The 24869-nt window shown below is 38.3% G+C and overlaps 2 protein-coding genes and 1 pseudogene across 5 annotated transcripts in view; all 3 read left to right on the top strand.

Annotated features, from left to right (window-relative positions):
- Positions 1 to 4474, top strand: part of LOC132140864 (cell surface glycoprotein MUC18-like) — a 67379-nt gene extending 62905 nt beyond the window's left edge. For 2 of the 4 annotated variants that reach the window (XM_059549899.1, XM_059549898.1), the window contains exons 15-16: positions 1409 to 1538; positions 1658 to 4474. In XM_059549899.1, coding sequence (XP_059405882.1) covers positions 1409 to 1538; positions 1658 to 1678 — 151 coding nt within the window. In that variant the 3' untranslated portion in view covers positions 1679 to 4474. The remainder of the gene's footprint in view (positions 1 to 1408; positions 1539 to 1657) is intronic. The other 2 variants (XM_059549902.1, XM_059549900.1) reach the window with 1 other exon arrangement.
- A 9273-nt stretch (positions 4475 to 13747) lies between these two features.
- LOC132140314 (TLC domain-containing protein 5-like) lies at positions 13748 to 16905 on the top strand. The gene is made up of 2 exons (XM_059549105.1): positions 13748 to 14119; positions 16320 to 16905. Exons 1-2 carry the CDS (start codon positions 13924 to 13926, stop codon positions 16847 to 16849), a joined length of 726 nt encoding a protein of 241 aa, XP_059405088.1. The 5' UTR covers positions 13748 to 13923; the 3' UTR covers positions 16850 to 16905.
- Positions 16906 to 18609: 1704 nt separating this feature from the next.
- The window catches only part of LOC132140860 (rho guanine nucleotide exchange factor 12-like), a 99046-nt pseudogene continuing 92786 nt past the window's right edge, over positions 18610 to 24869 (top strand).

Raw genomic sequence — 24869 nt, 5'->3', positions numbered from 1 at the left:
TTAAATGTAATGATATTCTTTAAAGTATCCTGTAGTACCATGTAAAAAACATGGTAATATATTAAATATGTACTAAAATAAAGTACCTTTTAAAAGTTTGGGGTCAGCAAGATTTTAAAATATTTCTAAAAATGTCTCTTGGGTAAATACAGTTGAACTACAATTGAATAACTGTGTTCTGTTTTTATATATTTTAATATACAAAAGTAATTTATTTGTCACATGATCATTATAATGTGCTGATTTGCTGCTCAAGAAACATTTCCTATTATTTATTTTAAAAACATTGAACATATTTTAAAGAATATCTGATAAATATGAAGTTTAAAAGAACATTTCTTCATTTTTTTCAAAATAAAATGGTTTATGTTATGCTAAAACATTTACTAATATTAATGTATAGACCCCACTAAAATGTTAACATTTTAGGAAAGAAATTCATACATGACTTCTGAAAAAAAATTTTTAAGTGGCTCTATTATGCCATTTCTACAGTTCCTAATATATTGTTTTGGGAGTCTCCTACAAAAGGATTACATGCATGCAAGGTCAAAAAATGCTTTCGTTTTCTCGGAATATGCATTTAATATCACCTTATTTTCCAGCGATTCTCAAACGCTTCGTTCGAAGCAATTCAAAGATTCAGTCTCTCTAAAGCCCTCCTTTCTGTGAGCCTGCTCTGCTCTGATAGGTCAGATGGCCCAGTCTGTTGTGATTTGGTCTACGGCATACAGTGCTTGTTGGAAACGATACGCCTATTTCAATAGTTCTGTATTCTGAACGCTCTATAGAAAACATAAACATCTATTATTCATCATACTTGTGATTCAGTGGAGCATCTGGTCCAAATAAACAGGATACTGATCCATCTTTCAACAGCAAGCGTTTTGTGAATCCCACATTGAATTCCCCGAGATTAGAGTCGTCAGTACAATGACGTGTTTGTGGGCAGGGTCAAGTTGTTTGCAGCCGGCCAATGTAGAACATAAGCAGGCATTATGCAAATGTTTTACCCCGTGATGGCTACATTCAAATTACTAATGACTCGTCGTTTAGACTGTAGAGAGTCGATTCTTTATTTTGTTAGACTAATTTTATCATGCACTTTCAGCTTTACAACTTTGCGGATCATTCACATTTACATAACGCCACATTACACACTTCCTGAAAGTCAATATTAGAAATGGCATAATAGGGGCACTTTAAGCGTAATATTTAAATAAAACAATATTTTTATGATCATGAGAAAACAATTCTGTCAAGTGTGTCCAAACTTTTGTAGTGGTAATTTGATAAGACTTTCTAACAGCGAATTGCATATGCAATATATAATTCAGTACAGAAGTGCAGAAAAACATCTGTGCTGCCCAATGTTGCAGTCTGGTGTATCGTGTGTTAATCTCTACAGCATTAATGCCTACAGCACCAAGGAGAAGACTAACAAAGATGACATCGTCGTAGAGATGAAGGCAAAAAAGACAGAGGAGTCTGTGCTACTGAAGGGCGTCAATGGGGAACAGAAACCTCCCAATGACCAGGTAACCATATATAATATATACTTAACTCTTGCTCAAAGAACATAGCAATTATCATGATGAGATGAACACGAGGACTCACTCTCTAACTTTATTATGTGGCGCTTTTTCCTGGAATAAAGAACAGCACCCTTAGCTCATAAGCGTTGACTTGTGGGACACTAAAGATGGCGTCTATACCTCCCTGCTGACCCAACAATCAAGTCTTAAGAGCTGGAGGACCTCTTGTGAAGCAGCCACCTCCTCTGGATAAAGTGGACTGGACTTTTGTATCTTGTGTGAGAGCAGCAGTATTCATGCTTGGATATATGGGACGTAAGCGATAAAGGAAGATTGTTCTCTATTTTCTACTGTTCTTCATTGTTTTTTTTCAACCATCGACCAATTTCAAGACCAAGAGTTTCATCCTTTAAACACAAGCAAAATGAATTTCTGAGTAAAAACATTCTTACACTCTGTGTGCACCATGTTGCATCCAAAATCAATAGAGCGTTGCAGGGATTACATATGTTTGTAGGCCAAAATCTGGAAATGAGTTTCCGGTTCCATCATTCTTTTGGATAATTGTCTGAAAAAAGGTCTGTGGTTAATGCAAGCTAAGGATATTTTCACAGTTTATTCTATGACATAAAATATGGTAATCCAAACAGGAAACCAGGGTGATGCTTACTTCCGGGTTGGCCTACAAAAATATATCATAGCAAGCTGTTGCAACAGGCATGATGCTGGAGGAATTAAAGGATTAGTTCACTTCCAGAATAAACATTTCCTGATAATTTACTCACCCCCATGTCATCCAAGATGTTCATGACTTTCTTTATTCAGTCGAGAAGAAATGAAAGTTTTTGAGGAAAACATTTAAGGATTTCTAGGTGAGCCAAGGGGTTGAAGGTTTAAGAGGGCTCTACATGATCCCAGCCAGGTGGTATCTAGTGAAACCATCAATCAGTTTCTGAAAAAACAAAAACAAATGTATGTACTTTTTAACCACAAATGCTCTGTGATTGGAAAGGTCATGGATGGTTAGTTATTGGTCTGTATACTTCAGTTTAAAAAGGTAGGGCAAATACACATGTTCAAATGTGACGTGTGTATTTGCATGAAGTCGAGCTAGTGCAAGATGAGCATTTGTGAATACAAATTTTTTTTTTTTAATGAAAATGTTTCACTAGACAAGACACTTCTTCCTCGGCTGGGATTGTTTTGAGCCCTTTAAAGCTGTATTGAAACGGCAAGTTGGACCTTCAACCCAATGGCCACCATTGAAGTCCACTATATGGAGAAAAATCCTGGAATGATTTCCTCAGAAACCTTACTTTCCTTTCGACTGAGGAACGATAGACATGAACATCTTGGATGACACAGGGGTGAGTAAATTATCAGGATTTTTTTATTCTGCAAGTGATCTAATCCTTTAATGCACTGATTTAAAATGTGACCATTATGTAAAAATGGTTTTACTAAAGAATTCATTCTGTTTGTTTCTCAAATGAGGCTCAATGTCCTTTTTAGACCACAAAAATGTATATATTATAAATATGTTTAGCGATTGATCCTACTTGTGACCTTATTTGTTCTAGCTGTGCTTTTGTAAGCTCTGTTCAGAAAATATTTTAGATTTTCGGTTTTGGCATAATGCTGCAGAAAGCTTATTTAGATTTTTTTTTTATTCTATGAGCAAAAAAAGTAGATTTTGTTTTATATGTACAGAACAGTTAGTCGTCTCCTGATTTTCCAGTAAACCCCAATGGACCAAATAATAAATGTAAGTTCAGTTTCAAAGGCAGTTAATTAAAAACCCCACATTAAGACACTGAGAATAACAACTTTGAAGGCTTCATAAACACAGCCCTTCACGATATTAAGGAACCCCATCCAACTTGGATAAATGGATAAACATGACCCCGGGATTCAGTCAGTAATACTTAGCTGACACTTAATAGTGTGTGTACGGTCCAACTCAAACTACTGCAGAGCTCATGTACTGTTTGTAAATAGTCGTAGGGAAGGAAATTGTAGCTCTTTGTGTTTTGACTGCTGAGGGGAATTGCAGCTCCCTCTGTTTCTGCCTCAACTGCAGTGCCTGCGGAAATGTGTCTTCATTTCACATCAATGCTAGTTACACTGAAACCTTTGTGCTGTCTTGTTTGTTTTGCGCATGTCTTTGTATTTGGTGAAGGGAAAGTTTTGTTGTTTTCAGAAATGCCATGAATAATAATACTTTTTATAAAGAGAAGCAGTGCATTTAAAAACTTAAGGCTCCTTTACATTTGTCACTTTTTCAGATTTCGAAAAGCTCATTTTTGAGACCTTTTTTTTTCTTCATTAATGTGATTTGATCTAGTGTGCAGATTTTTCTTGTTTCATGTTGTTGAAAGTGGCTTTGGCTATTACTTTTGTAAATTAAAGACATGACACACATGTTATCTACATCAGTGCTTGAGGACGCTGAACTGTGCCTGAACGACGCTATAACCATGATCAAGCATTCTTTTAGTCTCAAGTTGTGTTATGCTTAAATTCCATTGAAAAATCTAAAAAAGTAAGCTGATTTTGTCCGTTCTTGTTTTCATCTTTTCTTCTACAAGTCATGTTCACAGCCTTTGCGTTTATCGAAGTATAACAGAAACACAGGTACCTTTTTTGTAGTTTAATAAACTTTCATTGTCTAAATATTAGTGTGAGCCATTTGAGACTGTCAGAACACTGTCCAACCACTGCATACTACACTGGCACCTTTTCTCTGCCTGTCCTCGTGAGCAAATTATGTTGTAATAGCGCAAATTATCATTCTCATTGTAGATTGTTCGCAAACACAGTCACACAGTGTTTAATGTTTGATTTCACTTACAGTTGTAAATTAAGTACTTGTGGTATGCGTTTGATGCTTGCATTTTTTATATCATATTTGTCCAAAAAATAAAAATATGCTACATTTAGTGTTTGTCTCAACTTCTTTGGAAAGCTTCACTTTTGTCACATAATTTTTAGTGCAGGTCTTTCCTCAGTTGTGTTTCCTCTGGCAGATCTGGATCCAGAAGAGTGTTTTTACAGAGACTCTGTCTGCTGAGGAGAAGCGTCCAGTGCACTGACAACAGTATCTGCTGATACAAGATGGTTTTGTTTAAATCAAGGTGTCCATGATAACTGTTTCTGAGATGACTGCTTGCAAAGGGTACATTTAAATTCGTCATTCAGTCTCATTGAAGGTATTGCTCTTAATTATTGTGTTATTCAGAGTTTAATTATGTAGTGCCGAATATAAAAGATGTATACCAGACACATAATTGTAATAATAAGATAAGAAAACTTTTGAGTCACTCTTGATTATAGCGGTAATCAGAAAATGTCTTAAAGACATGACCAAAGTCATGAAATATATTTAATTCAACTTAATTTAGTTTTCAGACTCCTCTTTACTCAGTTTGGGAGGAAGAGGAAGGCTGCCCTCTACAGTTCCCTAAAATAACACACTGGGCTTGTGCTGTTTTGGACAGGGCTGTGTCCAGGATTTTATATTTGAGGTGGCAAAGAGGGGGCAAGGGCAGAATGAGGGGTGGCAAATATAGATCACTGTTTGTACTCCCCATATATTCTATTCCATAACACCAGTGTTGGGGAGTAACTTACATGTGATGGAATGACGTAATTTAGTTACAAAAAATAAAATAAATAAATGTAAGTGCAATCTGTTACAGTTACTGAGAAAGAAAAGTAATAAAATTACAGTTACTTGTGAAAAAATTTACAATTACAAAGGGGGTTACATTTAAAAAAAAAAAAAACACGCACATACATTTAATTGATTTATTTCTTAATTGCATGTTTTAGAGCACCAATGTTTAGTACACAGAATAAGCTTAAAGTAACTGTTTTTTTCCTCCCCAAGGTATTGTTAGATAACCTGTTAACTGTAACCAACACATTTCCAAAGTAACCTTCCCAGCACTGCCTAACAGTAACCGTCACAGAAAATCTTCTGCAAATCAATGGTGAAAAATTGTCAAAGATTCATGTATTCACATGCCCTTTCCATTCCCTTATGTATAGTTATTTTCACCTTATGTTGTTGAATTTATAATTAGACATTAGAAAATCACTATTATGGCATTTAAAAAAAATACTTTTTGTCAAAGTTCAGCACTGTTTTGTACTGAAGTATGAAGAGTTTAATTTTCGGTAAAATGATTATACTGTCTATAACAGTAATGTCAAAGGGTGAGTGATTTATGTAGCTACTAAATATTTTGAGCTCATTTAAAATTCTAAACAAAAAAAAAACTAAACTTTTTTGTTTATCTTTAGAATTTGTAGTTTTTTGTTTGGAGCATCACAGCCAAACTAATTTCCCTATTATAAAGCCTTTTAAGGTAACAAAACATGAAAATATTGTGGCAGATATTTAGGCCAAAGTGCATAGGTAAAGATCAAAAATTTGTCATTATTTTACCTTTGTTATTAAAAAACTGTCACAGTTCATGAATTCGCTGTCTCTCTCTTGGCTTGTTTAGTGTGCAGGTGTGTGTCTGTGGGCATTGTGTCTGTGGGCATGGACTACTGATTAACAGCACCACCTGCGTCCCATTGTGTGTGTTTATTTAAGTGCAGTAACTGGTGTCTCATGTTGTCAGATAGTTGTGGTTCTCCCCTGTGTTCCGTTCTGTTCTCCTGGTTGTCTTGGATCGTGGATTTCCCCAGTTGTTCTTCGTCGAGTCTTCTTGTTCCCTGCACTGGAATCACGAGCACCTTCACCAGGAGATAAGCACTGGATCACCGAGGATCATCACTGTTGTCCACCTAGGTCCCTGCGTCACACACCATCTGAGCTTGTGATCGTCACCACTCTCCCCCTGTGGTTTCAGCAGGCGCTACCGGTTGGGACAAGTTTGCCTCTCGTAGGCATGGCGAGGATGGATCAACAAGAGGAAAGCATCGCCAACACAGGTCGGGTGATCCAAGCTCTTGTAGCACTTCATCCAATCCTGCCCGGTAAAAGATCAAGCCCGGTAGTAACAAGGAGGCTACTATTGGGTGGGATCTCCACTGAGAAGACCTCCTCTACACACCTCCCAGTAAAACTAAGGTGGGCAACCCATAAGCACGACAGTAGGGCACTACTGGACTTTGGGGCTGAAGGTAATTTTTTTGGATATTAAACTGGCATGACAACTCCACATCCACCGTTTCACCTCACTCACAAGATTTCCGTTAATGCGCTAAATGGACAGCAACTCCCTTTCATTTCTCATACTACCAGACCCATAACCCGCATCACCTCTGGCAATCACTCCGAGAACATTACATTCCTCCTCCTGGACTCACCACTGGCACCCGTAGTTCTTGGTCACCCCTGGCTCACTCTCCACAATCCCAGTATCAATTGGATACACAATTCCGTGTCTGCTTGGAGCGTTTCCTTGTCATAAGTCTTGTCTTGTGTCTGCTTGTTTGTCTGTGCCTGTATCTGTGTTCCAGGAAAAGGCAGTGAATTTGTCTAACGTGCCCGAGGAGTACCAGGACCTGAGGGAAGTGTTCAGTAAGTCCTGGGCTGCTTCTCTACCTCCGCATTGTCCTTATGACTGTGCCATAGATTTAGTACCAGGTAAGACTCCGCCTATAAGGGCAAATTAAATTCACTTTCTGTTCAAGAGAGGGAGGCTATGGAGAAATATTGCTGATTCTCTGGCATCCTAGTTCATTCGCTCCTTCTTTTTTGTGGAGAAAAAGGATGGATCTCTGTGACCGTGTATGGATTACCGGGGGCTGAACAACATCACTGTAAAGTATACTTATCCTTTGCCGTTGATGTCTTCAGCCTTCGAATGCATAATGCTTATCGTTTGGTCCGCATAAGGGAGGACGATGAATGGAAGACCGCGTTTAATACCCCTAGGGGGCACTTTGAATACTTTTTCATGCCCTTCGGACTGTCCAACTCCCCAGCAGCCTTCCAAGCACTCGTTAATGATGTGCTGAGAGATATGGTTGACCAGTTCATATATGTTTACCTGGATGACATATTGATTTTTTTTCATTTTCTCTCCAAGATCATGTTCAGCACGTCAGACGAGTGCTTCAGAGGTTGCTAGAGAATGGGCTTTTTGTCAATGCGGAGAAATGCATTTTTCATACACAGTCTGTTCCTTTCCTAGGGTACATTGTCTCGTCTGAGGGAGTGCGTATGGATCCTGACAAGGTTAGGGCTGTGGTAAATTGGCCAAGTCCAGATTCCCGTAAGGCACTACAGAGGTTTCTGGGGTTTGCCAATTTCTATCTGCGTTTTATTCGCAACTACAGCCAACTAGCTGCACCTCTGACTGCCTTGACCTCCCCAGAATGACGTTCAGGTGGTCCGATACAGCTGAGGCTGTATTTGCCAAACTTAAGAGTCGCTTGGTTTCGGCTCCCATCCTCGTTGCCCCTGATCCATCTCGTCAGTTCGTGGTGAAGGTCGACGCATCAGAGGTGGGGGTAGGAGCAGTACTTTCCCAACATTCTTCCACAGATGACAAGATGCATCCCTGCACGTTTTTCTTCTCATCGTTTATCGCCTGCCGAACATAACTATGACATTGGTAACAGAGAGTTGTTGGCAGTCAAGTTAGCGCTGGAGGAATGGCGACATTGGTTAGAAGGCTCAGGGGTACCTTTTACTGTATGGACTGATCACAAGAACTTAGAATATATTAGAACCGCCAAAAGACTCAACTCTAGGTGGGCACTTTTTTCCTGTCTTTTTGACTTTTCCCTTTTGTACCACCCGGGTTCCAAAAACATTAAACCCGACTCTTTATCTCATATTTTTGGTTGTTCCGAATGCCTGTCTACTCCCGAGTGTATTTTACCTGAGACTCTTATTGTCTCCACTCTCAGGTGGGAGGTCAAATCGAAGGTCATGACGGCCTTAGAAGGGGTAACACCTCCGCCCGACTGCCCACCGAATTGGTTATTTGTGCCAGAGGGGTATCGGTCCGACGTCATTCAGTTGGGCCATTGTTCCAGTATAGCATGTCATGCAGGGGTTAGTAGCACCACCTTTTTGCTACTTCCAAGGTGTAGGACTTCCAACCGACCTCCAGATGGGTTACTTCAACCGCTATCAGTCCCTTCAAGACCGTGGTCCCACATCCCTCTAGATTTTATTACCGCCCTGCCGCCTTCCCAGGGCAAGACGGTCATTTTGACCATCGTGGACCGGTTCTTGAAGACGGCTCATTTTATTCCATTGCCTAAATTACCCTCCGCCAAGGAGACAGCGGTAACTGTTGTAGATCACGTCTTTCATTTACATGGCCTCCCGACAGACGTGGTTTCTGACAGGGGTCCCCAATTTGTGTCAAGAATTTTGTAAATTACTGGGGGCGAATGTCAGTTTATCTTCAAGGTTTCATACCCAAAGCAATGGACAAAGTGAGAGAGCCAACCAGGATTTGGAGAGAGTGTTGCGACATTTGGTTTCCAAAAATCCTTCCTCTTGTAGTCAACAACTCTTGATGGTGGAGTATGCCCACAATTCGTTACCAGTATCATCCACAGGCTTTCTCCATTTGAATGTAGCTTAGGTTACCAGCCACCAGTTTTTCCCAGTATGGAATCCGAAGTCGCGGTCCCCTCCGCTCTCGCCTTCATCCAGAGGTGCCGTCACACCTGGAGAAGAGCCCGTGAGACTCTGCTCCAGGTGGGGGTGCACACCAAGGCCAAGGCCGATCGCCACCGGTCAAAGTCTCCTGTATACGTCGTTGGTCAAAAAGTTTGGCTTTCTACTAAGAACATTACTCTCCGATCCGTATCTAACAAGTTGGCTCCTAAATTTATTGGCCCGTTTACTGTCACCAAAATCATTAGTCCGGTGGCAGTCCGCCTCAAACTTCCTCCTGCGTACAGGAGAATTCATCCCGGCTTCCAAGTTTCTAAAATAAAACCTGTGTTTCATTCACTTATTATGGGGAACCCACTTATTCAGTTAACAGTTTTCTGGATTCGAGAAGGACGGGATGCGGATTCCAATACTTGGTGGACTGGGAGGGTTACGGTCCAGAGGACAGAAGTTTGGTTCCTGCTAGGGACATTCTGGATCACTCCCTGATCGATGATTACAATCGACAGGTAAGTCTGTCGGGGAATGCCAGGAGGCGTCCTAGGGGAAGGGGTACTGTCACGGTTCATGAATTCGCTGTCTCTCTCTCGGCTTGTTTAGTGTGCAGGTGTAGGTCTGTGGGCATGGTCCCTATTCACTACTGATTAACAGCACCACCTGTGTCCCATTGTGTGTGTGTGTCTATTTAAGTGCAGTAACTGGTGTCTCATGTTGTAAGATTGTTGTGGTTCTTCCCTGTGTTCCGTTCTGTTCTCCTGGCTGTCTTGGATCGTGGATTCCCCCCGTTGTTCTTCGTCGAGTCTTCTTGTTCCTTGCACTGGAATCACGAGCACTTCACCGGGAGATAAGCACTGGATCACCTAGGATCTTCACTGTTGTCCACCGATGTCCCTGTGTCACAAACCATGTGAGTTTGTGATCGTCGCCACTCTCCCCCTGTGGTTTCAGCATCTTTGTTGTCTGTTTGTCTGACCATTTTTATATCTTGTCATTAAACCGCCTTGCAATTGCATCCTGTCTCTGAGTCATGATAAAAACAACATGTGACTGAATAAAAATGACAGAAATTAAGTTTAAGGGTGAACTATCCCTTGAATTCACACGGCAGTATGTAACATACTGTCCCTTTAAGACCTGCGCGCATCTAATACACAGACGTACATCTGTTTCTTTCAGTTGTTTACTTTCATTTTAGACATATCCAACTAAGTCTATACATAAACCTTGTGTGTTTTGACAGTATTAGCACAAAACATAACAGTTCAGTACAGTTTGAAGGGCTTTTTCGTTTTCATGCCGCACTTACCGTACATCATAAAAGCACACATTTAAATAACCAGTAAGGCTTTAAAGCAGATGCAAAATATATATATATACGTATATATATTTTGTGAATAAGTGCAGTGTCCCGTGAGAGTAACTTTACCGCTGAGTTAACACTGATGTTAATGTATATCGCATACATATTAATTCCGTGGCGCCAGAACAGCAGCTGATAGGATGTGCATAATACAACGATATTTCTTCAAAAGCAGATAGTGGAGACACTTTTATCGTCCACAACCAAAAATATTAATATCCTACCCTCGGCAGAAATCGCGGACCGGGAAAAGACCGGGCCGCGAGTGCACTTTAACGTTGGACCTCACAGGGGTTCGAGACCCCCTCCCCCGCCCCTGTGTACCCCACTGATCAGAATAATGGGTTCGATCGAAATGTAGGCCTGTATGTAAATTCTGATCAACAACAGTCATTATTTTGACGTTAAATTCTGATGTATTGCTGATTGAAAAATTTTCTATTTTGTTTACATAAATTCATTCATTTTGATTATTTGTAAAGATTTTTAAACACTAACTTTAAGTGAAACAAATACTATAATAAAAAACTCTAGCCATCCTCTTAATTCATGTTTTAGTAGATATAAACAGGTATCCCACAAATAAGGGTAAAATTTGTACCCTCGGCCATTAGAGTGTTAAATTCACAGAAACTGTGAAGTATGTAATTTAAAATAATTTTAAATCAATATTGTTTTGTTGCTGCTATTGCCTGCGGATAATATACGTGAGTGTGCTCCTGTATATTTAGTGCAGGATGTGTGTATTATGTGCACAGTTTTTGTTTCTGGAGTAAATGTGTGTAGTACATTAGTATTTGGTGGAAATATGTGTATATCATTTGTATTCGGTGGAAAGTAAGTCTGTATTATGTGTACTACAGCTCCGGGTACAGTGTGTACAGTCAGTATTGTCCTGAGGACAATAAAGAATGAATCTCAATCTGAATCTGAATTTTAGGTGAAGGCAAAGGTAATATTTGATTACTTCAAAATAAAAATTAATTTTCACTATAACTTTTCTGTTTCTAAGCATTTTATTGACAAATCACAGGGCAGCGTTGACAATATTTCAGTTTCATTGTGTGTGGGTGATCCGTTAGTGTCTGTATGTGTGTGCGTGCAGTAGCTACAATCCAGAACTAGTTCAGAATGGCTAGTCACAGCATTAATTGTGCTAGTGACTGAGCGGAAATGGAGCACTCTGATCTTCAGTCAAAATTACGCTGTTCAGCTCTCAATGCACTTCAATCCCATACGCTGCTTTGGGGTGGCAACTGGGGTGGCAAAGCTCATTTTTAGGGTGGCAGCTGCTCCCCGTGCCACCCTGGTGGACATGCCACTCTTGGATCAGGCTTTATTTGTACAAACAGGACTCACACATTATCGACTTGAACTCAGTGAGACGTTCATGCATGTGGGTCACCTAGTAGCCTACTTTTTAAACTGTTTTTAACTTTTTTGTTTGTGTGTGTGTGTGTGTGTGTGTGTGTGTGTGTGTGTGTGTGACCACTGATTAAGTTGTCTAATTGAAAACTTTAAAATCTGTTCGTAATTCTCCTCCAGTTTTTACTGACTTAATTCTTAAAACTTGTCAAAAATGGTTTTTCTTCTCTTTTTTTTATTTTGTTTCTCATTGCTGTTATTTTTTACTGTCTATTTCGTTTTGACCGTAAAAGATAGATAGATAGATAGATAGATAGATAGATAGATAGATAGATAGATAGATAGATAGATAGATAGATAGATAGATAGATAGATAGATAGACTGCATTTAATATTTGCCTTGGGTTAAATATGTTTCATGATTTTGGTGATATTTTTCAGACGTTACTTTTAGAAACAAGTGGTTCAGGTTTACCATGTCATTATAAAAATTATGTGTGTGGTCTATTTCTTTCTTATTCAGCACTATACAGAATTAAAGTCAAAATAACAGTAATTAAGAACAATATATTCAGTTAGACCAAATGACAGTCTTGAATTTTAGAAAAGCCAATGCAAAATACCTAAGAACATGGCAAATTGGCAGTTAATATGATTTATGTCTTTAAAAATGTTAGGGTTATTATTTCACCATGTTTAATATTAAATTTGTTGTATATGAGAGCAGCAGGGAACAATCTTTCTGTTTACAATCGTGAGTGAAAATTGTAGTATGTATCTCTCTGAACACTGAGCATAATAAGTGTTCATTTATGAGGGCAGAACACATGTCTGAAAAAACTACCTTTAATGCACACGTATTGCTTTATCAATCATTATAAACCATTGGATCTTCTTGAATGAACTTGAAAAGTGACAGCATCTAGATGTTTTTATTTACATTATACAACCAAAATATATGTTTAAAAGATTGAAAATTACAAGTTATTTCTTCCAGGTCTTTGTTGGGAGGTAATAACCTTGCTCTGTCCCAGATTATAGCTAAGCTGTGTGGGTTAATGCTGGGGCTCAGGTACCTGGCCGCCCCCCATCCTCAGGACACTCTTCAAGGGTAGCCCATAGAGGGAGGATGCTGGGAACATCTGTTCTGATTGTGGTCTTTAAGTCGGTCATTGAGGTACCAAAAAACATGCTTGCTTTAAAAGATAAATTAAAAAAAAAAATAAGTTGACTTAGACTCTGAAAATAAAGGTTTTTTTCTTTACCTTGAAGTATTAGATAGAGTTTGAGAACAAACTTTGTGGTTGACTAAAACCTTGCCTGAACATTTGAAGCAGTTTTAAAGGTTGAAGTTTGAAAGTTTAGATAGATGTTGATAACATGATTTAACATGTAGATAGCATGTTTTAACATGATTCACATGTTTCCATGTTGCTAACGTGTTTCTAACATGATTAGCATGTTACTTGCATGATTAGCATCTAGCATGTTTTAGCATGATTAGTGTTGATAGCATGTTGGTGGGATGTTTCTAGCATGATTAGCATGTTTCTAACATGATTAGTATGTTGGTACCATGTATAAACATGATTAGCATGTTGGTAACATGCTTCTTGCATGGCTAACATGTTGTTAGCATCCTAGAAAAGATATAGCACACCAAGTCAGACTACTCTTAAGGTCTGACACAAGTTTGGTGGTTGTACCTTTAAAGCTAGGAGGAGTTAGTGTTGAAATTTTAGCTCAGAAGAAGAAGAAGAAGAAAGAAGCTTAAATATTAGATCAAATCACCCCATTGTTTAGTGTGGAATTTAGCCGGGGGTATATTGGGTCTGAAGAGTCTAATCTCATAAGAAGCTCAAGCCGCTTGAGGCCGGTAGAGAAGAGGAAGTGAGCGATCAGAAGCATTGTAGTTTTACACTGTGATTGTGTCTGTCATATCATATCATTATTTTATTTTATGATTTCAGTTTTATTTTAACTTTAACCCTGATGCAGACAGAAAATTGAAATATTTTCTGCACAACTGTGAATGTCTTAATAATATTTCGTCTTTCAGTGCAGAGATGCCTTTGATGATTGTGGAGACGAGCTGCAGTCTGATTGGCTGGCTCTTTCTGTATGTGCTGCTGTGTCACTGGAACAGGGAAAGAGATTGTGAGTGGAACTGCAGGCTGGTAACTTTGATCCACGGCATCCTGATCGTCTGTGTGACTGCCTACATTAGCTTCATTGCTGAGCCATGGCCTTTCACACACCCAGGTAAGTTGTCCTGGAAGGGTTTAGTCAAGTCACCTTTATTAATGTAACGCTTTATACAATACTGATTGTGTCAAAGCAGCTTTACAGTGTCAACAGGAAAATAGTTTGTCAATAATGCAAGCGGACAAAAAGAGTCATTTTCCAGGTAAAGTTGTAACCATCTGACATATGTAAAAATATTTAGAAAAACAAAACATTTTATTTAAAAATGTAACATTTTACTGAAACTTTCAAACAAAACAGTAAAAAAGTGTACTCAACCTTATTTGTTGAGTATCACACTGAAAACGAGATAATGCATCTCAAGGGGTTCATCCCAAGTAATACATTTGTTGGCATGTTTGATAATGCTTCATATACTGTGATAAAACAATACGGTTTTCAGTTTTATTCAGAGGCCCACACTGCATAAAAATATGCAATTTGTTGCAGCCACTGTTAGTTATATGGCCAAAAAAGAGAGAGAAAGAAACCTGACACTGAGCAGCACTGTAATCATACGTTTTTCAAATATGTCCATAATTCTGGAGAAAAAAGGCCTTAAATCTTTTTTTCATATGAATCCTTGATCCAGGCCCTACAAAATATGCCATTTGTTTGATTTACATGAAACTTATATCATCAGATATCATCTCCAGACACTCATGACAGTAAGTTATTTTTGAAAGAAAGAATTTTGATTTGGTGAAGCATTGCAAAGATATACAGTAAGTTAATTAATTGGCAAAGCAATACCCATTTTTACGAGTTGACCTATATCTGCTGCATGTAATTGTCCAAGCTTAACAAAACTTGACACACATAGACAACTGGACATTCTGTGGATCCACAAGAAGTTTATAAAAGTCTGCCAATAGGGGGAGCTACAAATGAAAAACCACTTAAAGGGATATTTCACCCAAAAATGAAAGTCATGTCGTTCCAGGGGAACAGGGTTTCATATTTTTTTGAATCACCCCTGGGCGCCGCCAATGGCTAGCAGACCCCCACCTGCTGTTAGCATTCCATTGACTCCCATTCATTTTGGCGTCACTTTGACAGCGAATAACTTTACATCTGAGGTGTTTAAAGACTCCATTTGTCCATTAATTATTTCTAAAGAAACACGAAAATGATGTCATCACCCCCATGTGTCGACCCTGAGGCATTTAAAGACTCCATTTGTCCATTAATTATTTCTAAAGAAATACGAAAATATATAAAAGGCTCCATTACCTTGTATCTTACGTTATGGGCCCGTAGAAGTAGTTTTGGTAAACAAATAGGCTAACGATTGTGTCATAACCTGCGACTCTCTGTCGCGCAGTAGAGGAATTACCGTATGGACAGGAGGAGAAGCTCGCAGGCAATCTTTTACTGTCTATGAGGCTATCGAGGGGACGTGGAGGCATGAAGTCAAGGGAGATAATTAATCTGAATACTTACCAAAATGTGCTCCTGTTCACGCTCAATGTCTCTGCAAGTTTCGGTGGGTGATTCAGATAAAATAGTCCATGAGACATCAGTGCTTCAATTGTAATGTTACGAAGCTACGAGAATACTTTTTGTGTGCAAAGAGAACAACTTTATTCAGCAATTTTACAGTGGTATATGAATTGATATATTCATATACCACCATAAAACTAAAATGTGTACTGAATTTTGTGAAAATCGGTCACAAGGTGGTGCTATAATATGCATATTTTCCCTTTTAGCTAATAACTCAGCAACCAGGTATAATAAAATCAAAATTCTTCTTATTTTTTTTATCCTGCATTTTCACTTTAAGTCCAGACAAAATAAATTTAATGAAATGCACAAAAACAGTTTATTTGTACAAATGGTAATACTATATTTATTATTATTATTATAAAAAAAAATAATTGTCACATAAATTCTTACAAAAATGTATCACAAATTTTCCTCACAAAATTATAAAAAATATAAAAAGTTAATCTAAATATAAAAACAATATATAAATAACTATTATTTACACATCCCCAAGCAAGCAATACGATTAGACGCAGGTATTGCTGCTTCAAGTCATTCAAGACTGATTTTTAACACAAAATATAGGGTCCTGTTTATTGAAACAAGTTTAGAAATTTCAAGAGGGTTACCAGTATTTCTTTTTAAGGTAAGGGCTTTGTAAGGAGAATGTAAATAATTCATCAAGAATTAATTGGATGTGATTTTTGAACTCTCTTCCTCTTGTTTCCAGGCACTGAAAACACATATCTCCAGATCCTGGCTCTTGTTCTCAGTTTAGGTTACTTCCTCTTTGACATGGCTTGGTGTGTGTATTTCCACACTGAGGGTCCGGTGATGCTGGCCCACCACACGATGAGCATCCTCGGGTTGGTGCTGGCACTAGGGCTGGGCGAGTCGGGCATCGAGACCTGCGCTGTTCTCTTCGGCAGCGAGATCACCAACCCACTCCTGCAGGCCCGCTGGTTCCTCAAGCGCATGGGGCGCTATGACAGTTTAGCCGGAGATGTGGTGGACCTGCTCTTCATTCTTCTGTTTGCCTCTGTGAGGATTGGTGTGGGGAGTAGACTGCTTTATTGTGAATTAGCCTCTCCGAAGCCATTGCTTATAGTGAAAGTTGGTGGGGTGGCTATTTACACTCTCTCCTGGATCTTCATGATAGACATTGCACGTTTTGCCTGCAAGAAAACTCGCACCAAATACAGACGATGGAAGGAACACAAGCTGGATGAAGCTAATGGACATGCTGTTAAAGTGAAATAGGCCTTTCTGTGCATTAGGACTGGGAAAAGTGGCATGATGTACACACACACATACACACACACACACACACACACACACACACACACACACACACACATATATATACAAAAGGTGAAACATCAAAAAAAAACCCTGAAAAAATAGAAATCCAATATAGCGACTTCTACCATTCCTGACTTTCTCAAATTTTATTAATTACTCAACAAAGTTTGTCATAATCAATTTCCACAGCATTTCAGGCTTAATATATTATTTATTTCCACTGCATATTAAGATTTTATTGACTTTCACAAATTTATCCAAAACAAATTAAGATATTATTCATTTTCCACGACTTTTTCCAAAACATATTAAAGTTTTATTCATTTTCAAAAACATTTACATAACATATTAAGATTTTATACATTTTCAGAACTTTCGCGTTACATATTAAAACTTTAATTTTAATATTTATTTTTACAATTTATTAAGATTGTATTACATTTCATGACTTTTCTATGAAATATTAAGATATTGTTAATTTTCAATGACTTTTCCAATTTCCACTCATTTCCATGACGTTAATATTTTATACATTTTCATGACTCTAAAGGCCTGAAAACTGGAAAACAAAAATGTGTATATTTATGAATCATGTGATGCACACCAAACCAAAGTGCTCAAAAACACAAGTACACATTGACACGAAAGTGCAGAACAGAGAACAGAGCAGTACAGTGGCATTACACTCATGGTGCAGATCTTGTAATGCTACTGAACCTGTCAATGGTAGGTGTCCTTATATAATGAAATTATCTGTTGCTGCAGAAGACAGCAGTCTTTCCTCAGCAGACAGAAAGTAGCTTCAGTGATATTTGCAAACTAAATACAATGCTGCTCCAAATGAGTTCTTCCAAATGTGTAGGCTACGTTTACTTAAAGCAAAAGCTTCTGTTAGAAAACTTTAAAGAAGAATGTGGTGCCATGCAGATCTTTTAGACAGTATGTTGCATGAGTCCATATGAATAAAGCCTTTTTTGTACAAACAAAAAAGATAAATTTGTGGATTCAGATGAAAGGTTTTGTTTTTAATGACCTGCTTATTTGTTTGTCTGATTATTAAAAAATGTGCTACACAAGAAATATTTTGTCAAAATATTCTCTGGGCCTACAACTTGTGACGGATTTATCATCTCACATCTGCAAGTATTTTTACAGTAGCCTATATATACAGTACAGTACAATATCAGCTATATGTTTTATTGTGAAATGAATACCTCTTTAATTATCTCTGTCGACATAATTCATTTTAATTATGGATTATTGCTAAATGTTGGTGGGTTCACAAACACTGAAAATATGATTTTCACCCATGCTTTGAACTCTTCTGAACACTGATCGTTTTTATAGGTGGTTTGGCACTGCGGAAGCACCGGTAGGAATTAACCGCTAGGTGGCGCAAAAGATTTAAATATGCTCATTCTAATAACTATTGACAAATAAATCAAAGCTTTATTGTATCAGTCTGTCTTTCATTCCAGAATATGTTTGTTTTCTGTATTTCTTTTTTTCGTAGTTTCTCCTAATTTGATCTTATCAAGTGATATTTAAATATTGATCTGCTTCTTCATCAGAATATATCTTTAACATAATGATTTTGTTTACTCATTGCAAATTCTGGCTAATGAGTGAGTGAATAATGCTCCTAATTGACTGCCTACTAGTTGTCAGTACTTTACCCATTACACTTTACCAGTACACTTGGGAGGCGATAGTACTGTTTGCGGAAGGATACGCCAAAAAGTGGTGAAGCGTCGCAGGCGTAGGAATCCGGGATGTGATTTCACTGAAACTCGGGAATTATCAGGATTTTTGTGATTTCTTCTTAATCGTTTTTAATCTTCGTACAACGCCAGACGGACGCATGTCTTTGTTTCCTTTAGCTGCGCTTGTATAGAGACGGGATCCTTGGTGTAGGGATTTTGTTGTTGGAAAAAGAACGGCTAAAAACTACTGAATTTCGGAAAACATGGAGACAAGAAGGGAAGGACCCGACTAAACCAAAGTTTCCAAACAAATTATTCCAAGGACAGAGGGATTCCGTTGGCGAGAGGAAAATATGTGTTGAACATCCGTCAAGTTTGGATTGTATTTTATTGCCTCTTTGAAACGAAGCTGTTTTGAGCAGAATTCCTGAACTGGGAACTAACGTTATGCCCCGCTGCCCCTAGAGCAAACATCAAACGATTTGTAAAGTTTTCACCCGATTTTGCGGTGAAAAATATGGGAATTCTAGAAGTTGAACTAGGTAGGGAAGGAATTACAATGAAAGGTTGAACTAAGCGGATGCTTTTATCCATCCGTTGAGAGAATTCCCCCAGATTTTCACACATTTGGAGTGGCCAGGATACATTCTTCTGGAGGAAAAAGTCCATTCGGCGTGTAAGGGGCCTAAAAAGGATGTATATTTAGTTCCCAGACTAACTTTGGCACTACCAGTTCAATTGATGGTGTGGTCTGTAATGCAAACTGACGTTTTATGCAGCAGTGAAAATCCCGCGTTTGAGATTAGGTTGAGTTTAGGAATGCCGAGTTGGAAGTATTTCAGTGAGGGGAATGATAGAAAACAGTCGCGATTTACAAAGTAGAGCTTTTTGTGAAGAGCTTTTGGACTGACGCGAAATGCAGCCGGACAGTCTCCTTCATTCGTAAGGCAACACATTAACAGAGGATTGTTTCTCTTGCTTTACTTCCAGCTGTGCTTTGGGGATTGACAAAGGCGACTGTATCCAGACAGAGGCGAGGGGGAAGCCTGTCGGTCTGTGTGGTGGCATTTTGGCTGGGAAAATGATGAAGCGTCTCAGACAACAGAAAGAGTTTTTCTCCATTGATCATCTATGTGTTTGCGTTTAGCAGCGATTTCCTTTGCTAACTCTTGTGTTGTGTAGCGCTACAGTCAAATGACACAGACTACTGAGACCAACGCAGACAAACCGTGGGGATATCAAACATAAGCTTGTCTGTTTCTGTTCTGTTCTGTTCAAGAGGAGACTTTACCATTCACATCAAGACGGAACTGTCAAAATTGAAAAGTGCCACCCCACCCGCTGTTGTTGTTTTGTGTTAGGGTTACAAATTTGTTTTACCATGGTAAAATGCTAATTGGATAAGAGCTGAAGAAAATCAAGAAAGGAAAGCCCAATGAGCGGCACACAGTCCACGCTTGCTGAGAGGTAAACGATGACATATCATATTTACATGGTTGTGTTTATGATAATGATAGTGACCTGTCTTAGGTTTATGCCCCTATTTATATATATATCCAAAACACTGTATGTTTGAGATAAATCTGCCACCCTTAAACAAAATATATGTTATACAATTGACAATTGATGGTTGGACATGAACCATAGTAATACCATGGTATTCTTGGGATACTAAGTAAAACCTTTGGAATAGCCTATGAATAATTGTCATTCGCTATCATATATCAAAATACCATAGTATTACCATGCTTCACCATGGTACAGCTGTCATAGTACTTTTTTATTTTTTATAAAGGTGTTGTCTTTAAGAGCTCAAATATTTTCAGAAATGTACTATATGGTACTACAAGGGTTTTAGTACAGTGTACGTACAATTTTATAAGTTTGTTATTGTATTAATAATTTGGTATTACTGTACCATAGTACCGGTGCTGTTTACATAATTAAAGTTAGGCACCTGTTGAAATAGGTGAGTAGAAAATCTAATTAAATATCCCCATATAACAGAACACAAACTAATTAAAAGCTGAATCTTAAAGAGCATGATGGGTAAAATGATCGTAAGTGTGATGCATTTTTATTTCAAGTCATTCTGTCTGGTCTTTTATGTGTAGCTAATATGTACAGTCAAACCTGTTTCCAACAAATTAGTCGGATTGATAAGAAAACTGACAGGTGACCTTATGACCTTGCAGCACAAATGTACCGGTACTTGTTTGTCTTTCAGATAAACTCAGTGTATGTGAATATTTTTCTAAGCAGACACACTTTGAAGGTCGCTGGTTTTGTGTGACTGTGATTTGTGTTTTGGCGATGCATTAGTCACTCAGAAGCCGGAGGACTGACTGGTGTGTGTTGACTGCGCACACCTGTGAGCACACAGCTTGTGACAGGAAGCGCTTCAGATGTGCGGTCACTCCAGGTATCTCGCTGTGTTCTGCTCATGCTGCTCTTAAGAGCACAGCTGGCATTGATGTCAGACTCTCTTGTTGTGGTTTTCCACCTCTTGAGTTGTTACCTGTATTACTCAATCAGGCGCACACATTTCAAAGAACAAGACACAGAAGCATGCTGGGTAAGCTAATGTGTTGTCATCTGTGTGCAGAGTTGTGCCTTAATGCATGTGGTGACACTTGGTTTTCACACCCACTCTTTTTTTATTATATTCTTCATGCAAACTGCGTGAATACATAAGAGGTTTGCAGCAGGGCTGAAGCTCTCTCAGTTTAGTGTCAGAATCGGAGCATTCAAACCAATAGCTGGTTTTTTAAGGTGATGTTCTGTGATAGTGATCAGGAAAGACAGGTTATCTCCTTCAAAGGCAATAACAGGCCACCCGCTCCCAGGTGGACGTCACCGTCTGCTGTCAGTGATTATCAGATGGACATTTGTTTGTGTTATTTGAGACCTATTTATTTTGAAAAGGAAAGTTTCGGATGAGCATCAGTGTTTCATGTGTAAAGTTTCTTATGGTAATCTGTATTTATGTACATTGCTACTGAACCTTTGTATTTTATCTGTGCATATTTGCGGTAGTTTTATACATTAAACTGGCTGCACAGAAATTCAATAATGGAGTCCTTTAAACTCCTACTAAAACGGTGTGGTGTGGTTGCAAACAGTCATTTTCCCCCAAATAATCAGTTTATAGTTTTTACAATAAAAAAGTAATTTAAGTTTCATAAATTGATTCAGATTTGTATTATTATGAAAGATTTGGAAATAAAATTACCTGCCATTTGGTCAGTAGCCTTAATAGAAACTGCAAATGCGTTGCTGATGTAAATGACTTGAGTGAATCAGGCCGACTTACTGTGAACTAGAGAAAACAATTGTTGTGACCTGAGCATATTTAGCAATAAATGTACCATTGCAAGTTTATTTAGACTACCTACATATTTTTGCTCCAAACCGCCATGTGATGACACAAACAAAATCATGATGTGCCATAATGTTTTTAGTGATGATCCAAAGAATGAAGTCTGGAGTAAAGGCTGCACAAAAATTCAGCTTTACAAAATATTTCACAATATTACTACAGTAGTTAACTGTATTTTTGCACTAATGAATGTGGTCTTGGTGGGCATAATATATTTGTAAATAAAAATTATTTATGGCATAAATTAATAAGACAAGTTTGAATTCCAATTATTTTGGTTTGAACTTCAGTCAAAGTGTAAATCTGGGTCAGTAACACACCTTAAAAGAATATAAATGGTGGTGTTGGTGTGTATATTCATAATATATGACTAAACCTACTTGATGGATAGACAGTGTCTTAGATGTCATCATGGCATTCATTTGCTGCAGTGATATAGTGATTTCCTCCACTGGGAAGCTAGAGGTTTGGCAGTGAGTTCAGAGAGCATGTTGGCATTTTTGGTGGAGAATTATTCTTCAGGCTGCTCTTGTATTAAATTGTATACTGCTTTCTCCAGTCTCTTCTCTGAAGTTGCCTCACCAAAGCAAAGCTCCACTCAGCTCTCGTCATTTGTCTGAATGACTGTCTGTCTGGCACTAGCAAGTGAGTCAGAAGCCTTTTCTCCTGGAAATCTTTTGTACGTCACCACTTTAATTTCAAAGCTGCACAAAAGTGTTTTATGTTTTTTTTAAATAGTGCAGGTGTGAGAAAGAAACTCAAGATATGAATCTATTTTTTCATAGTAACTCAAGGGCTGTGTCCGAAACTTAAGGCTGTGGCCTTGATGACTAAATAGGTGGATTTCTTTTGTAAATCACCTAATAAAGAAACTAGGTTCAGACCCCATAGCGTCATGTCTGATGATCTAGAACAAATGAAAGAAGAAATGACTCATCATAAAAGGGAAAAAAAAAAACCATCCACATGGCGTCGTATAAAGAAATATCTGCGTCCACACAAAACCAGTGAAACCGACTGAAGACGATGTAGTATAAATGCCAGATCAGTATGTGTCACTGTAATTTTGCCGCAGCGATACACAAAAAATGAAGAAGACTTGACGCGTGCGCATAAACCTTGTGTGCTGTATACAAACATAGACAGTAAAAGAAATGGACACAGCGACCCCACTGGATTCAACGGAGACAAGTGAAGTCGATTAGCACACACTTCCTGGGGGTCGAGCGTACTGCGCAGACTCAAACTGAGCTTGATGACGTAGATGTCACGTGAGCAACCTGTCTGACAATTGTAAGTCTTCTAATAGCTGTGCCAAGAGAAATCTGAATCACCCACCGAATCTTGCAGACGTTGTTGAACAATTTTGTCCCGTTGCTTTTATGGACTCTCTATGGGCTTCTCCCTTGACTTCATGCCTCCACGTCCCCTCGATAGCCTCATAGACAGTAAAAGATTGCCTGCGAGCTTCTCCTCCTGTCCACACGGTAATTTCTCTACTGCGCGACAGAGAGTCGCAGGTTATGACACAATCGTTAGCCTATTTTTACAAAAACTGCTTCTTTGGGCCCATAACATAAGATGCAAGGTAATGGGGCCTTTTATACATTTTCGTATTTCTTTATAAATAATTAATGGACAAATGGAGTCTTTAAAAGCCTCAGATGTAAAGTTATTCGCTGTCAAAGTGACGCCAAAATGAATGGGAGTAAATGGAATGCTAACAGCAGGTGGGGGTCTGCTAGCCAATGGTGGCGCCCAGGGGTGCTTCAATAAAATATGAAACCCTGCCCCCCTGTATACAAACCATTGTTGTTGTTGCTCTTATGTGATGTAGCGGTGTCTGACTAGGGTCGACACATGGGGTGATGACATCATAGTTTCAGAAAATTTACGGATGGCCGTCCACATGAAAACGCAAAGACCGCATTTTCAGATTTATCCACTCTGGGACCTGGTTTAAAAAAATTATGATGGAAAAAAAATTGGTATCGGCATCAACATCTACATCGACACTAAAAAAAAAAAAAAAAAACATATCGGTCGATCACTAATAAAAACTTGTTTTTGCTGTGTATGCATAATATTGTTGTCTGTACTGTAACATCAACTAACTATAAGTCATTGCATAGCTCATCTTGAGTCCTCATAACCCTCAAGGACTGTAATGTTTTCTGAAATGTCCACTAAAATTCACTAAACGGACACCAAAACTGTCTGTGTTCTTATTTGTAGTAGTGGATTCATTTAGCTTGTAACATATCATGTAAGTATCATAGCACTGAACGAAGGCTGTACCATACAGCTTGCTCTTTGTCACAGCATTTCGCTGATCGGGTGGCATTTTGGGTCTTTATATTTTTATTTTTTTTTTTACCCCGAGGCCCTCTCGGGAAGTGGTGACATCACTAATTAACAATGTCTGGCAACTGGGCCAGGCCACAAGCTCTTCCTGACAGAGCTGCCGGCCACCATTTATTTATGATGATAACTGCCATTCTTTTTGTTAATAATTACAGTTAGTTGCTGTAACTTTTATTTTTAGAATTTTATTTAATCAATAATTTATTCATTTCTGTATGTAAATCGGTATCCATATACTTTTAAATGATTTTATGTCTTTAAAAATCATTACTTTTTTATTATTAATTATTAGCAGTACTTTAACCATGTAAAAGAAGTCCAAGATGGATGTTTAGGTTTTTAAAGTATTGAGGCTGGTTAAAATGCTCTTTCTGGGAAGCTCTATAATGCATTAATTCATTTATAAATAACCTCTGGTCTGAACAGGCCAATAAAATTCCTACATTAATCAAGTTAGAAGTGTCAACCTACAAGTACTCTAAACACCGCAGCCCACCGTATTTCATTATTAAAAAAGCAGTGAAGCACAGGC

Source organism: Carassius carassius, chromosome 5, assembly GCF_963082965.1.
Source record: "Carassius carassius chromosome 5, fCarCar2.1, whole genome shotgun sequence".
Lineage (NCBI taxonomy): Eukaryota > Metazoa > Chordata > Actinopteri > Cypriniformes > Cyprinidae > Carassius > Carassius carassius.
This window is presented reverse-complemented; position numbering and strand designations above follow the sequence as displayed.